Source organism: Malaclemys terrapin, chromosome 2 (genome assembly GCF_027887155.1).
Source record: "Malaclemys terrapin pileata isolate rMalTer1 chromosome 2, rMalTer1.hap1, whole genome shotgun sequence".
NCBI classification, from domain to species: Eukaryota; Metazoa; Chordata; order Testudines; family Emydidae; genus Malaclemys; species Malaclemys terrapin.
In genome coordinates, this window is record NC_071506.1 from 208,722,778 (window position 1) to 208,739,291 (window position 16,514).

The window sequence follows — 16,514 nt, forward strand, 5'->3', positions numbered from 1 at the left end:
CCTGCAAGAATACAAAAGTAAATTAAAAAGTTTTAAGTGTGGAATTACCCGCCAACATCTGTTTCTTGCATGTTATGAGGAGTTCACTGACAGAATGCCAACAGCCCTCAAACCAGATTTGGACCAATCTGAAGCGTAGTACATTGCCTCTGTTTAGTCACATTGTGCCTGTAGATTTCCTCATGTGACATATACTGCGGTGATACATTCAAGTTTTGTAGATTTGGGAGGGGATCTCTGAATATAGGCTTTTTCTAAAGCTATATATGTAGGTTACAAGTTTTCTGTAAGCTTTTCATATGTGACCAAAATATCAATCGGTGAACAACTGCAGAAAGTGTTTATGATGTACTGTCCAGAGTTTGGAGTTGTTTTATTGCATTTATTGGAGACTAACGTAAAAGTTGGATTTAGTTACTTCTAGTGGACTCTTCCTACTGAACAGATGGTGGTTTGCCCTCTTCAATAGCACTCAAGTTCTGCTTCCTATACACCTCTACCCTGATATAATGCGACGCGATAGAACACGAATTCTGATATAATGCAGTAAAGCAGTGCTCCGGGGGGGGGGGCGGGGCTGTGCACTCCAGCAGATCAAAACAAGTTCGATATAACGCAGTTTCACCTATAACGCGGTAAGATTTTTTGGCTCTCGAGGACAGCGTTATATCGAGGTAGAGGTGTATTTATTTTCTATTCAATCCATTCTGTTGTGGAGACAATGTCAAAATTGGAAATATACAATCTGCTATCTGAAGACTTTATTATTGAATGATTTAAAAACCCCCCCAAAAAACAAAAACCACACCTGAAATCTGAAGTGGATCTAGGCAAGTCAGTTTATTCTGTTCCCACCTAGTTATGGCCTCTTGGCTTATGCAACACCTTAGAGAAATTCTACCTATTTCCAAAATAAGTTAATTCCATAGATCAAAACTATTTTACCCTGGGGGTGTCACAGGTTATTGTTTCAATTACATGTTTTGAAAGGCTCATTCTTCCCAGAAGCATCAATGTTCTGCATATGATTTGATATCCAATCTATTTAGGACTTTAGATGGGCTGCCAAATATTTAGTAAGCTTTCTGAAAGCCAGCCCCTCCAAGTGTTTTGGTACCATACTGATTTTTCCATTTAGTTAACTATTATTCACTTTTAAATTGAACATGGGAATGTACAATAAATTATCAGGACAAGTATGTTGATACATACTGTAAAAAGGAAGAGGAATACTGCATGGACCTTACATTTTAATGGCTCTCAGTGTTAACCTTGCTAGAATTAATGCTTGAAATGAACATAACGGTTGTTCTATTGGGAATTTATACATAGGTGCTTTCTTCCAGTGTGTCAGAAGTCCTCTTTGTTATGTTTATGGGACTTTGGCCCAGATTCCCAACTTTGGTTGTCATAATGACAACTTCTCTAAGATTAATTCATCTTTGAATCCATGTGTTGAAGTACTGCAGACAAGTATATTTACGTGTATATTTTGCCATATCTAAAGATCTCTGCCACTTTCACTATTAAGACAAATGGCTATTTATATAGTTTGTGTTTTTAGTGAATATATTTAGAATCCCTCTTGGCTGATCAGAGATTTGTCTTGCCTGTACAAGGCCTTTTAATCTGGGTGTATGAGGTAGTTCGTAGCGATTTCTTTGAAAAAGGACTATGCATCCTGCCGGGAGGGGACTAGTCTGCATGGCCTGCATACAGTCAAATTAAAAAAAAAAAAAAAAAAAAAAAGAAAAGTACTATACAGAGGAGATGCCTGCTTTCTCCTTCATAGCTTTGAGTTTATATACTCTGCCCAATCATTTATTGACAAAGGTTGTATACGACACTCATTTAGAATGAGAAAAAAGCTGATGCGTAAGGACACTAGGACTACAATATTAGTGACTTAAGTAAAACGTATTAGAAAAGTTTACCTCAAACTCATGATGATTCCATGAGATAACATTAGCACTGCCAAGTTCTCTGTCAATATTGAATGCCCGCATTTCAGATTCAAGGGTATCTCTCAACTCTTCCCGTGTTTTGAAGTTCCAAATCAAATTTGACCTAGCATGATCTTGAAGAAATCTAGGAGAAAGCATGGCTAATAAAAAAGTTTCTATTCTTTTAATGTTGATAAAGATAGTTTAAAATGCATAACCTGCCATGCACATCAGAGCATACTGTACTTCAATGAATTAGTACAGAAGGGAATATGCTTTGCCATTTTATTCTTTATTTGTACAATACAAAGTCTCACTTGTGTTTAAATCATTTGATATTACAGTAGTGACTTGCTCAATATGCCTACTTTGTTATTAGTCTAAGGATCTGTCTACACACAGCAAAGAAAAACCTGTAGCTGGACCATGCCAGCTGACTCAGGTTCGCAAGGCTCAGGCTGTGGGGCTGTTTCATTGCTGGGTAGACTTCCAGGCTTGGAATAGAGCCTGAGCTCTGGAATCCTCACACCCTGCAGGGACCAGCCATGGTTTTTTCTCTGCTGTGTAGCCATATCTTTAGTGTCTATGAGCATCAGACAAGACATCCACTCTACCTTAAAATAAAGCCAGAAGCCACTTTATCATCAACAAAAATAAGGTTCTTGAAAATAGCAATACCCTACTTTTCAAAAGGATTAACCCTATTAGTTCTCTGAAATGCAACCTACCTCCTGGGACTTGGTTGTACAACTGACAGCATAAATGATAAAAGGGAAACAGGCTACAGTTGTGTCTTACAAAAATTTCAATACAGCCTTGTTAAATGTATCCGAGTATGCAAGGTCAAAAGCAAGAGAATGAGGTTAGGGCTAGCCATGTGCATTCCAAAAGCAGACTAAAGAATTTACCTAGAGCATTTGAGTATTTTTTGCTCTATACATTACATTTGTTAAAGTTCATGTCAAATATTTCAGGTTGTACTGTTTAAACTCTATCTTTATAGCTGTAGCTTTGAGTTAGGGCTTCTGTATCTGTCAAGTGAACAGCCGTGATTTATCAACCAAAACAGATGAATTAAAGTTAACACATGGCTATTTTAAAAAGCATAGTACATTTATTCTAGATATTTACCTGTAATAGAAGAGATCCCAGTTTGCTTCTATTTTTATTCTTTGCCTTCGTTTCCTTAGTATTACTGGCTTTTGATTAATGTTCTGCAAATAGAAAAAGATGCCAAATTTAGGATTAGGACAATTAGCAATAACAGATACCTGAATAATTTCACTTCAGCGCATGTTCTTATAAAAGTGCGTTTCTAGTGTTACTTTAAACATGAAAATTAAGCTTCGTTTTCACTGGCTGGTCCTGAGAGATCTCTGCTTTCCAAGAGAACACTTATTACTAGTAATGCAGTTTTCTAATCAGTGATTTCAAAGGCAGTGACAATAGAACACCACAACTGAAATCTGTAGCTAGTAACTTGCACCATATTAATACTAAATTACCAACAAAGGTCATCAGATCATGCCAGAGAAACTTGCAGCCATGTACTTTTATCATACACAGTTACCCCTTATCTTGTATAAAAAACCCAAATCCCATCACCCTATGCACACTAAAATAGAGAATAAGCAAAAACTGCTTGGTAATCCTGTATTTAAATATACTGTATTACATGCATACATTAACCATGCAGGAAAAAACTCTTTTTCCACCAAGTCAAAGAGTGACTGGGGAGCAGAACCAGACCCATCTTTCAGGAGACAATACCCACCGTAAGACTGGCAGCCAAAGCTGGAGAACACAAAAGGCTACTTTGTTGTTCAGAAGTAAAGGATCTATGAGCAGCACAAAGTCACAGACCAACTTGGAAATTGAAAGATTGTTTGATCAACAGCATCTAAAATGCACTGCTAGACAAGACACCACATGCCAGGCAGAGTTTAATGAAACATAAGCCATGAAAGTAGTACACAAACTCACCATATTGTTTCTGTCCTGATTGTGATTGGAAAGTAGAAAGAAAAAAGGAATATTTAAACAAAGTAAGATACAGCCACTAAAAATATTTTATATGGTAACATGGAGTTATAAAATGTTACCACAACAAATACTTTCAATGTAATTTGGTTGATAAGAATCACAATCTCCTTTTAATTAATTTGATCATCAAAAAAGTGAAGACAGCTCAGAATTATGTTTTGCAGAGCCATGTCTATTGCCTATTGTGCATTAATGGTTTATCCTTCACACGTAAATAGGACATCAAGGAAAAGCTGTAAGTGTTCATACTTGGAGAGTTTATAATATGCAGCTCATGGAAATAGATTTTTACTGAGAAATTCAGCTAAAATAAAATAAAAAAAAAAACAGCCATACATCTGATTTATTTTGGACTGAATTTTCACTCTATCCCATTGAAGAACGTTTGGCCTATTTCTCGATGTAAAATTTGTTAAAGTTAAATAGAGTAAACCTGCCTCAGGACCCACATAATTTCTTACTTTTCTAAGTTGTGTCATTTGTGTTTTACTTTAAGACTTTATTTAGATCAGAAATCAGGAGAAAGTGTTGAAAATCAGATATAATATTTTGCATTTCCCCGGCTTTTCCATCTTTCCTATGTATGGGCAGCAAACTGAAAGTGACAAACTTCTAAATGAAGAACTGAAAATTCAGAGATCGGGCAATTTACGTTTCACTTAGAGGAAGCCAATTGACTAGAACGCCAAGCTTAGTATTGAGAAAACCAAAAGAGTCAGCAAGAAAGGACTAGGGACAAAAAAGTTGGAATTGTAAGAGCAAGAAAAAAGGGGTAAGTCATATCAGCTGACCTTTATAATCACAAAAGAACCACCATACAGAAGGGATAGGGGAGAGGAGGAATGACAGAGCATAAAATAAATGCAAAGAAAAGTCAGGAAGGAGTCTCATGGCACCCTCCAGTTTCCTCAACAAGGAAAATAGAGTGGCCTCTTGGATATTAAGAGAATATAGCTGCTGAGCACACAGACCTACACCATCTTAAAATAATTTAAGTACTGAGGAGGAGGCACAGACTGAACAACAAGAGCCAGGTTACTTTAAGGTAAAAAGCTGCCATTACTATCAAGAAATTCCAATATCGAAAGTTTAAGTCTATTCATTCAAGGCAATGTTCTATTCTTCCAAACAGATATAAAGTCTGATGAAGTACAGTGATACTAATGAATAAATATACTAAATGAATGTACACCTCAAATACACATTGAAAGTCCTTGAATATTTTCCTACCACATTATTGTTTAAAAGACTGTTTCTGCAGCAGCCTCTTAAGCATTTCTGCTGCTCTAACTTCTGTAAGATGCTCAGAACCAGAAGGGTGCAAAAGAATCCAGTTGCAGTCTAGTTTCCTAGGTAATTAGTTTAAGCAAAAAAGAGGTGGTTATGCAAGTTGGAAATGTGTGCATGACAAATTACATGTCTGCAAGTTACTAATATGCCCCTCTCCCACCTCAACTGATTCACTACAATAACTCACATTTTTAGCTAAAAATGAAAAAAGGGAAGAGGCAAAAATTTGTAAACCTGGAAACAAAGAACTAATGTTTTGTAACAGTATTTTAAATAGCAGATTCACAGTTAAAGCCAAGAATAAGTATTTCCACCATAGTCCTGGAAATCAACCATGGCTAAAACCTACCAGTTATACTGCATTAGTCATGGAAAAAGCCCAGTGTTTACACAGCACAGTAACTAGTGACTTAAGAGAAATTTGAGATGAAAAAAGGCATAAACTTGTCTGTGTTTTTACCTCTTTTTGAGCAATGCCCATTCTGTCCCTCCAGTGCATCAAAACCAGATCTACTTTCTCTTTGGCAAATTTTTCTACTTCTTTAGCAGCTTTTCCAGCCAGTCTCTGCCACTCTGGCACTTTACTAAGCTTTCCATATTGGTCCTGTGAAACAAAAGCCTATCAGTAACTTAACAGAAATTTATTCACAAGTGTATTTTGGAGACAATGAGCATCAACATTTTACAACAGTTTCTTCCCTCCCTCCCCCATTTAGATAGCAGGTATGGTACATGGAACAAGTTACACAGCTATATAGAGAATTAGTCATTTTAAACTCACCATTCTTTTTAGATAAATACAATTTTTCTACTTACAGCTGCAATTTTTAAATTATCCCTAATGTGCATCCGGTCAGCATCCTTCTCAGGAACAGGATCAGCGCTGTCCAGGTATGCCAGCAAACCTGATGGCTAAAGCCACAAAATAATTTGTATTCCATAACAGATCTCTGGATTCCAGAGTAAGTTATACCGGTGTAAGTGCCTAGTGTAGGTAAGTAGTGTATCATATACAAAAACCCTACATTAAAAGAATGGAAATATTGCCACATACTGTCAAACACTTGCAAGTTAGGAAATACTAGCATTAAGGTTGCACAGGCAATGTTAATCTGGCCCCCCTTGTGCATATACATTCAGATAGTACATCTCTACCCCGATATAACACGAATTCGTATATAATGTGGTAAAGCAGTGCTCTGGGGGAGCGGGGCTGCGCACTCTGCCGGATCAAAGCAAGTTCAATATAATGCGGTTTCACCTATAACACGGTGAAATTTTTTGGCTCCCGAGGAAGTGTTATATCGGGGTAGAGGTGTACGTAATTAAAGACTATTTTCCCCCCACAGGACCCTGCTTCACTCAGTACACAAGATGGACTGTACTCAAGAAGTTAATCAGGGTCGTATAGTGAACAGAATTTTGTATGTAGGACCACTGCCCCATTTGTTGAAGAAGCTGGAAGTTGTGTAGTGAATGAAGCAAGGGACTGCAGGAAGAGACAGGATGGTCTTATGTTTAATGCACTTAATCTGGGGTACCTGGCATTCGCTTCTGTCTGAAGACAGGATACTGGGCTAGATGGATCTTTGGTCTAACCCAGTATGCCCATTCTGATGTAAAAGCCAATCTGGAGCACTGGATTCTCTCTCTATCCGTGCCACAGAGTTCCAATGAGATTTTTCCAGGGGTTTAACACCGCCAAATTTGCTGTCTCCATGAAAATTGGCACACGAGACATCCCTGATACCAGGGCAATCCCCATGCCCAATTTGAGCCCCTTCCCAGAAGTATGCAGATGCTAGAACTTGCCAGTGATGGTTGAAAGTATTTAACATAGTTCCCCCCCGCCCCATATATTTCTTTGCCTTGTTTAACTGAATTTTGTTTTTTAAAAGAAAGTTCAGCCTGAAACAGAGACCCAGCATGGCAAATATCAGCCAGAATGGTTGAAGTTTAATAAAATTACAAGCAACTGAAAACGGAGTCCAATAATGGAAAGGGTAAGGCAACCTTTAACTATTTTATAGAAGTTCTTAGATACTACACTCCTAAGGGATTATACGTGCCTTCCAGCAGTTCTTTAAGCTATGGGTAACGGCATAGCTACTAGATCAACCTAGAATTCAAGATTTTGGCACGTTTCCCTTGGACTAGGATACTAGCCACATGAACAATGAGTGCATCACAACTTTCCCTCAACCCAAAAGCCAAGCTCTTCAATGTAAAGCAATGAAGTTAGCTGTTTGGCAATGCTTTCATCAAAACTTACTTAATCTTTTAAAAAGCATCACTTACTATATCTCCTGTGCCCTCCAAAGAACTTGCCCCCTTACTGGCTTCACTCCACTCTCTTTCCTGTTCTAGTTCATGGCCTTTTTTTCAACTTGTTTTGCGTACTTTTATTCTCTCCATCTACTACTTATCTCTACTGTGTTCCATTTTCTATCTCAATCCCTTTTTAAAACAATAGTTTTATCTACAGAGAGTCTTCGCCCCATCCACACAGCTAGAGTCTCATTTCTGCCTTCCACACTCTTTAGTTAAGATAGCTAGTGACCAGGTCTGTTCTCTGATTTGTCCCCTTACCTCAAGAGAAGGAGCCAGCCGCTCCAGTTAACTCATCTGCCAGTTCGAGTTACTTCTTCCCCCATGTGGCTGTGTTTCCCATTCCCCTACCCTGGCAAAATCTTTACTTGTGTATTAACGACAATAGGTGTTACAGGCTTTACAATTGTAAGTTATACCATCCTTCCCACCCTCCAACCTAATCTCCTGCATTGCATGTCAGACTTAACATTGACACTAAACAAAAGGTGCCCAGGTATTAAAAAACCCTAAGCTACTCAGGTATATTTAGTTGAAATATTTTACAACTAAAAAAATACCAACATTTGAGGACACGTGAACTGACCCCCTCCTCCCCCAAAAAAAGAAACTATTAGAAGTGGTGTTTAAAAAGAGTACACTTACCAAAATACGTTTCAACAAGCTCATAGCTGTTGCATTTTCAGCTGTCCAAAGGCCCACTAAATGTCTACTTAGCTGTCTGAAAAATGAAGACATTGAGAAATTGTTACTGTTGTCTTGGCTAGAACAGTAGTTTTTTAATCATTACTGTGAATTCAGTACTGCCTTATAAAAGAGTTTTACATTGTCAGCACATCCAACGCTCAGATGCCCTTTGTTCAGAGGGCAAGAATAAAAGAAGATAGGTTAATGTGAACTAGGTACCTTTTTGTACAGTGCTTCAGCATGCTGCTCTGTAACTTCCTCATTCAGATCCTGCTGGCATGCTCTAAAAAGGTACGTTAATATGAACTAGGTACCTTTTAAAGCGTGCTAGCAGAGTCTACACGGCGCAGTTAAAGAGCAACACACTGGAAAGCTTTACAAATTACACCTCTCTGGTGCATTTTGCCAGTGCCATGTAGATAAGCCTAAAGTTATGCTTTGTGAAAATTATACTTTTATCATTGTCTCAAACAGATCATGTATCTGAACAAATAGAGGAAGGCACTCCAAAAGCAGAGTACTAGGGAAATATTAGCCTTCCTCCATGCATTCCCATAAGAAAGTTTAAGTATCTAGCTTGCACAGTAAGCAAAGAAATGTATGCCATCTTGATCATTAAAGCCGCATTAAAACTGGACTGTATGAGGAACTCAAGAGAAGTGAGTTATGAAATCTTGTTTACGAAATTGTACTGTCACACTTAAAGTGCTACTAGGCAAAGCAGTTAAAATGCAAAGAAAATGTCTAAAAACTACACCCAGATCATAATAGAGTACTTCACTTGTAGCATTTAAATATGAAAATTAAACTTAAAATGAAGAATGAGTCTTCTAAAACAAGAATGGAAGCTTCCCATGTTTCAGCTTTCCCACATATGAATAATGCAAATATTAATCATCCTATTAATATCAAATAAAACTTGACAAACCTATTTGTAAGCATCCTTTGATCTGCGCTTATTGTAAACATAGCAGTACGTAAATGACGAGGTAAGGCACCTTCACTGAGGGCAAGATCTTGCATTTTGGTAGCAATCTCTTTATCTCCTTCCTTTGGAAACAGGACAAGATGATTACTATGGAGAGAATCTTAATTGAGCTGTTCTATCTTTAGTTTACAATATTCATTACAAACTATTTTGACTAGTTTAGGTACATGCATTTTGGGTAATTCTGAATAGTTAATTTTGCACTTCTATTCAGGGCACCTCCTACATCGCTTTAAAAAATAAATTCTCAGCAGCAGCAGGGCTCAGAGGTTCTAACTGAAGTGAAGTCACAAGAACAGAAGCTTTCCAATTTGCTTTAATACATTAGTTTAAATAGCCATTACAACCTAAAAAAAAAAAGGGCATGTTTATAGTAACACCAAATTTGCTCATTTTAGAATTAGCGATGTTTTGCTCCACAGCAACCAGCCCCACAAATTCAACCTGGGGTCTGAAAGACAAGCTGGATTCTTTTACTTGTGTACTACCATCAGTTAAGAGAGTCTGCAACTTGAACTTAGTTAACAGTGCTGTGTTTCACAGTTCAGGACAACCGCACTCGTATCTTCCACAGTGGTCCAGTGAGGGTACCTACTCTCAGGCTTCCATCAACTCTGACTTACAGCTCCCCAGCAATTGCCTTTCTTGGGTGAAGACCTGCATCTCACTCCCTTCTGACTGGGCTATTTCCAGGCTACACAGGTCCCTGCCTTCACTGTGTTATTCCCAGCAGAGGCAGGCTTCCCAAGAACACCTGCTTACTTTCAGAGACTAACAGAGTGAGTGATTGTCAATGGTTATAAGTTATTGAAGGGCTCTTCTTATGCAAGCCTATTTTATTCCTAAGGTAAAAGCACCACAGAGAACACAAAAATAAAAAAAACCTACTCACATGCTAATAAGCTTACCAGGGATTACACCAACCCTAACATGGGCTCTGACTGGAGCAGTCCCTCAAACAGCTGACCCAAAGGGTTTCCTTTTAGTTTTAAATACATCACAGCTTCAGGTCAGAACAAAACACCTAGTCTTATAGGTCTCAGTAGGCCCAGTCCTTCCTTCCAACTCTTGTCTAAGGACTTTGGCAGGTCCTCTGTCTGTCAAGGGCCCATTTGCTGGATCAGAAAGAAGGCCTTCAGCCAGTTTAAAGCCATTTTATTTATCCAAAAAATCCTTTGTCTAGGAGCCCATAGAGAATTCAGTTTTGAACTAGTATATGCATACCTCTCCCCGGGAGCAGCTTCAATAGGGCTGATAATGGAGAAAGTATATTAGCATCCCTCTCCTACTAGAGAAGGTATATCCAACAGCTCAACACAACACAATTGCATTTTTACTACAATGGACCTCAAAGGTATTAAATATAATTCAATTCAAGAAAATTCAGTCCGTCACATTATATATGTGCAAGCCAGAATAGACGGTCTCATTCTCCTATAGTCGGAGGATATTTACCACTGAAAAGTTAAAACTGGTTTTTACTACTGACAAGCTGCAGATTCCAATTTCCTATTCAGAAAAGAAATAAAGCCACATTCAACACTTCTCAGCATGTTATCCCAAAGTAATTGTTATTTAAAAAATAAATAATCTCACCTCTATTATTGCCTTCATAACCAAACCAGCTCCTTTTACAATTGCCATTGAAGGGTGCTGAAAAGAGTTAGTTACAATTTAGCAACAGCACAAATTAACTTACATTTTTATGGGGAAAATGAACAGTTCAAGGGATAGGAACCTGAACTTCATCTAGGATGCAGTTCTGAATTCAGTTCTGGTCAAAAATTACCAAATTTTTATAGTTCTTGGGGAGCATAGGCTCAGGGCCCCTGAAATAAATTAAGAGTTCTGACCTGTTCCTATGAACAAGAGTCCATATTACAGTCATGCAAATACCACTACTGAAAGTTTTCAGGGTACTCTCAAAGACTGAAATGATCAAATGGACATGGAAACAATTCTTCTCGGCCTGGTCCACACTACAAAGTTTTACAGGCAAAACTTGCCATTTGCTCGAACAGCCTTATATGCATCCACGCTCAATTTTAAATCTTGCTGACAAAACCCTGAGCTTCTGTTGGTCAAATTAAACCAGTTCCCAGAGCAGCACAAACCCTCTACCAGCACTCTCCTACTGGCAAAATGCCTGTGTGGATGCTGAATTACTTATACTGATACAGAGAGTTCTCCAGCAACAATCCCACAATGCCATTGTCCCCACAGACTTTTTGAACTCTGCAATTGGAGATCAGTGACTGGAAGCCCATGCCCTTTTGAAATGCCTCTCTTCCTGCTAGGACATAGGTATGGCTTGAAATAGTAAGAGAACAGAAAGGTCTCACCTGAAAGAGCTTAAAGAGGGTTCTCCCATTAGATGCTACCATCTCTAACAACATATCAAACTGCTGCCCTTCAGTTGTCTCACTATACGGAGCACAGAGGGCAAATGTAAGGAAGTCCAGAAGTGAACTAATAACAAGGGCACCTGTCCCATGATCCTGAAATTTAAATGAAATGTGTAAGAATTTTAATCATAGCAGCTGGTTTTAAAATCTTTACTTAGGATTCTTCAGTATTGTCCTTGAGCTACAAGAAGGAGTACAGTCATTTCCCCCACCACTCTGACCTGCATCCCACTTGTAGCTAATAATTAGCAGTATTTCAAATACATAAAGATAATAAACATTGCCATCATTTTAGTGTGGCAAAACAAAAAAGTTTCCAGAGCATCCCACAAAGGATTCATTATATCATGCTTCACAGCAGCAGTGAGTCCTCTGAACGGGGTTGAAAGGTTTTTTTTTGGAAAACCAAAAGAGCTCAAATAAATCAGAGCGCTACAGTTTCTAAGTAGTCCTTTTAGAGTCCTTGCACGAGTTTGTTCTGTTGGAAAGGATTGGTTTAACAGGGATGCTTTTCAGACTATATTAGGCTGAACACATTATTAAAAAACCTAATGAGAGCCCTCTTATGGCATGTCTACACTGCCCTGCATTTTGCACAAAGGGGGTTTGAATAGCACCAAAGTGCTGCACTATGACTCCTCTGTGTGGATACTGCAGGCACAAACTTAAAGGTTCCGAGTTATCAATAATTTAGTCCTCTTTGGTAACTCAGGACCTTTAAATTCACACCTTCAGCATCTACACAGAGGAGTTACAGCATAGCACTTTGGTGCACACTGCTATTCATATTCCCTTAGCCCAAACAGCAGGGCAGTGTAGACTTGCTCTTAGGGTCTGTGGAGAGAGCAATTTCACTCCGATTTCCCCAGATACAAACTGACTGAACACAGTCTCAATATCAATTAGATATATTTTTGCATGTGAGCAAGGAGTGCAAACTTCTCTTATGGCAAAGATATGCACAAGCTTACTTTAAAGGACTTGCTATATATGACCGGTCAAACCCTCAACCTTGAATATCTCAGTACTTTTTCCATGAACTATGCCTTAGTCTAGGACTTACCACATGAGAATTAAATTTCTCTAATAAGTTTTCCAGAAACTTCTTTGAAGAAAGAAGGGAAGCTTTGTTCAGCTGCTCTTGCCTCAAGTCGTAATCATCATGCATAGGCTATGTGATAAAGAAAGCATTCATAAATGCAGTCATATTTCAGCCTTCAAACTAAACTTAAAGATCTGCACAAGTCTTTTGATGTATCTGAATGAAGCTACAGTCCAAAATTTAATACTAACAGTGGATTCGTGACAAAGGAAAACAAGCTAGTTATGAGAGTGAATCTTGTTTCTACTTCTAAACCATGACAACTGAGTCTACTCATGTGATACTATTTGATATCCTATGTACACTGTAAGATACACATGCACTACACTTTCCACACAAACCCCCATTTTCAGCGCCTTGCAATTCACATATTCAATCATTTCAAAATAGGAAATATCCTATTCTGTAACATAGTTGAGAATTAAACACTTACACACATGAGAGCACATAGCATGTCAATAGAAGCATGGGTTACTCCATCATTGTTTCTTTTAAGAGCTTTTACCACCTTTACTCCTAGACGCTCCCGAAATCTGTCACGAGAAAAAAGGGTAATTTAAAATGGATATTGCCAGTGCACTTACCTAAAAAGTAAGTATCAAGATATTTTTTCAAAAAGCTTTTTATATCAAGAGCCTTTGAACAGCTAACTCAAAATTTAGGGCTTGTCTATATGAACTGTTAGTATGTGATAAGCTGGGGTATAAGTCTACCTCACACTAGTCTGTTGCACACTAATGGCTTGTTTTCACTACTACACGACATTGGTGCTGTTGCATCGCGTCAGGTGAAGAAGACGCATTGCGCCAACGGGAGAGCGCTCTCCCGTCGACATAATTACTCCACCTCAATGAGAGACAGAAGCTATGTCAGCAGGACAGCATCTCCACCAACAAAGTGGTGTCTACACCACGCTAAATTGACACAACTTATGTTGCTCAGGGTGTGGTTTTCACACCCCTGAGAAATGTCACTTACACTGACTTAAGCCGTACTGTATATGAGTCCTAAGTGTCTGCATGGAACCTTCTGCTGCGCACTAAAGATTCTGTAGTGCACTTTGATCTACTCCCATTTCAAAGCAGAGTAGATCAAAGTGCACTACAGAATCTTTAGAGTGCGACAGCAGGATCTACACCAGGGGTCTCAAATGACCACGAGGGCCACATGAAGAATAGTGCATTGAACCGAGGGCTCCATCACTGACACCCCGCTTCACTGCCTCTGGCCCTGCCCCCACTCCACGCCTTCCATTAGGCCCCTTCCCTGCCCCGCCCCATTCCAACCCCTTCCCCAAAGTCCCCACCCCAACGATGCCCCCAAGGGGTGCAGAAAGCATGCAGGGTGCGGCAGGGGGTTGGGGTGCTCCCTGCCTGCCTGCCCTGGCCCCGCGCCGCTCCAGTAAGCAGCTGGAACTGTGTCCCTGCAGCCCCTGGAAGGGCGGAGGGGGAAGACGCTCAGGGTTCTGTGCGTGCGCTGCTCTTGCCACTCCTCTAGGTATTTCCCACAAAGCTCCCATTGGGTGCGGTTCCCTGTTCCCGGCCAATGGGAGCTGCGGGGGGCAATGCCTGGAAGGAGGCAATACAGGAGCCCTCTGCCTCCTTCCCTCTTCCCCCCGGCCCAAAGGGGCGTGCTGCCAGCTGCTTCAGAGAGTGGCGCAGGGCTCACAACGCCACAGGGGGCAATCCCGCAGGTAGGCAGAGGGGGAGGGGCACGCGGGGAGCTTGGCGGGCCACACGCGGGCCACATGTTTGAGACCCCAATCTACACAGACAGTTAGGATATATGTCTACACAGCAAAGAGATAACTGCAACTGGCCCGTGCCAGCTGATTCTGGCTCGTGCTGCAGGGCTGTTTCACTGCTGTGTAGACTTCCGGGCTCTGGCTGGCCCAAGCTCTGGGACCCTCCCATGCTGCAGGGTACTAGTGCCCAGGGGCCAGCGCAAGCCCAGAAGTCTACACAGCAGTGAAACAGCACTGATGCTTGAGCCCCATGAGCCTGAGTTAGCTAACACCAGCCAGCCGTGGGTGACCAGTTGCTGTGTAGACATACCCTTAGAGCCCAGCAGGATAGTGTGGGGTAAACTTAGTGTGGAGCAAGCTGGGGTGTAACTGCTCAGATATACACAAGTCTTTAGAGGACCTCTCCCTACGTATTTTCATTACAACTAAACAACGTACATTATGGTCAAAAGAAAGCTGAGTCCAAAAGTCCAGAGTCAAGAGTTCAAAGTCTGACATAATGGTAGTTATAGTAAGGACATGGACTTACTAAACGCACAACAAAAGAAATTATCACTTTACATGACCAGTGAAAAGTTTACACTAGATTAATGCCCAAAAATCAGAGAATTCAGTTCAAGAAATTAAAGTTTTTTTTTTTAATTTAATTTGCCCAATTTTTTCTATTTATAAAATTTCTTCGCAATAATCTTTTAAAAGCCACATACATACTCTTAACACATAACAAAGGCTGAATGGACTTCATTTTCACAAATTAGCCTAACTGTGAAAGTGAACAAGACATGCACAATTTCTTCAGAAAGTCAGTCAAAAAGGTTTCTAGATTGCATCTTTAAGCCAATTAAGAGTATGTACCATGTTCTACATGTAGTTCTACAAATTGGCAATGAGCAACATCGCAAAACCTACTTCCTTCACATCTTACTTTTTGCTCCTCTAATGCATGTAATCCAAGGTGTAACTTACTTTACACTAAGCTTGGTGCTCACTGCACCTTTTATCCCCTGTGGAATGTATGGAATTTGTAATTGCAGCTGATGTGTCACCAGAAAGATTAAACCAGAGGTAGTCAATTACTTTTTGGTCATGGTCCAAATTTCTTGGTGAAGATATAGTCAAGGTCCAGACTCCAGAGCAACAATAACGAAAAATAGTAAATAAAGATTTGGGGGTTTGTTCAAAAGCATCTGGCGGTCCATCTATTGACTACCCCTGGATTAAACCATTGCATTTGTTCTTTCAAGGAAAAAAGATCAGTTTTGAGTGTTCTACCAATAAATATTTAACATACACTAACTTAAAAGCAGAACCATAGCTGGCAAGGCTAAAGATTAAATCTTAGAGAGCTAAGAACCCCTAATTCAGAAACTGTCAGCAAGATGCAGTTTATACAATCAGGTGATCCAGTACCATCAACCTTATAGTTTTACATTCATGAAACTGCTACCTTATAAAAGTTTTTCCCTGAAGCCTCAGCAATTAGGGATGATCCCAAACTCAATTCAGACTCAAAGTTTCAAGGAGACTGGTGAGTACAAGTCTTTAGAACAGTTTCCCACTATCAGCTTAAATACTTACTTAGGAAGCTGAGTAAAGGCAAGGAAGCCAGCTTTTGAAGCAACTAGTCGTCTCACAGCTTGGAACTGGCTTTCAAGTTCTGCATTAGATGCTACAATGTCCCCCTCTTGAGACAGTAATGCGGTTATGGCATTATTAATCAGTTTCTCCTTGTTTTCAGAGAACAGACCCTGGTTAAGGAGGAAGAACCATTAATACTTGTATAAAGTAACAAAACTGTAAGAGATTAGGCAGAGAATTAATTCTTACATCTTGTGTTACTGCATGCAGAACTCCACTGTATGAGATGTTAGCATTGAACCTGAACACAGCATCTGCAAAATTACCATCTGCAATGAAAAACAAAATGTAGTTGGGAGTTACAGGATTTTAAATGGCTTAGAGATATGTTGTGCTATAAAAAAAC

General features: G+C 39.6%; 1 protein-coding gene across 2 annotated transcripts in view; it reads right to left on the reverse strand.

Moving 5' to 3' along the window:
• The window catches only part of DNAJC13 (DnaJ heat shock protein family (Hsp40) member C13), a 101,514-nt gene that overhangs the window by 54,230 nt on the left and 30,770 nt on the right, over positions 1–16,514 (reverse strand). For both annotated transcript variants that reach the window (XR_008443974.1, XM_054019670.1), the window contains exons 11-22: positions 16,358–16,437; positions 16,109–16,278; positions 13,220–13,319; positions 12,748–12,855; positions 11,622–11,777; positions 10,876–10,932; positions 9,220–9,341; positions 8,250–8,325; positions 6,093–6,188; positions 5,737–5,880; positions 3,075–3,157; positions 1,935–2,088 (exon numbers count right to left, since the gene is read on the reverse strand). Coding sequence is in view for 1 of the 2 variants with exons in the window: in XM_054019670.1 (XP_053875645.1) it covers positions 1,935–2,088; positions 3,075–3,157; positions 5,737–5,880; positions 6,093–6,188; positions 8,250–8,325; positions 9,220–9,341; positions 10,876–10,932; positions 11,622–11,777; positions 12,748–12,855; positions 13,220–13,319; positions 16,109–16,278; positions 16,358–16,437 (1,346 nt within the window). In the remaining variant the exon portion in view is untranslated. The remainder of the gene's footprint in view (positions 1–1,934; positions 2,089–3,074; positions 3,158–5,736; positions 5,881–6,092; positions 6,189–8,249; positions 8,326–9,219; positions 9,342–10,875; positions 10,933–11,621; positions 11,778–12,747; positions 12,856–13,219; positions 13,320–16,108; positions 16,279–16,357; positions 16,438–16,514) is intronic.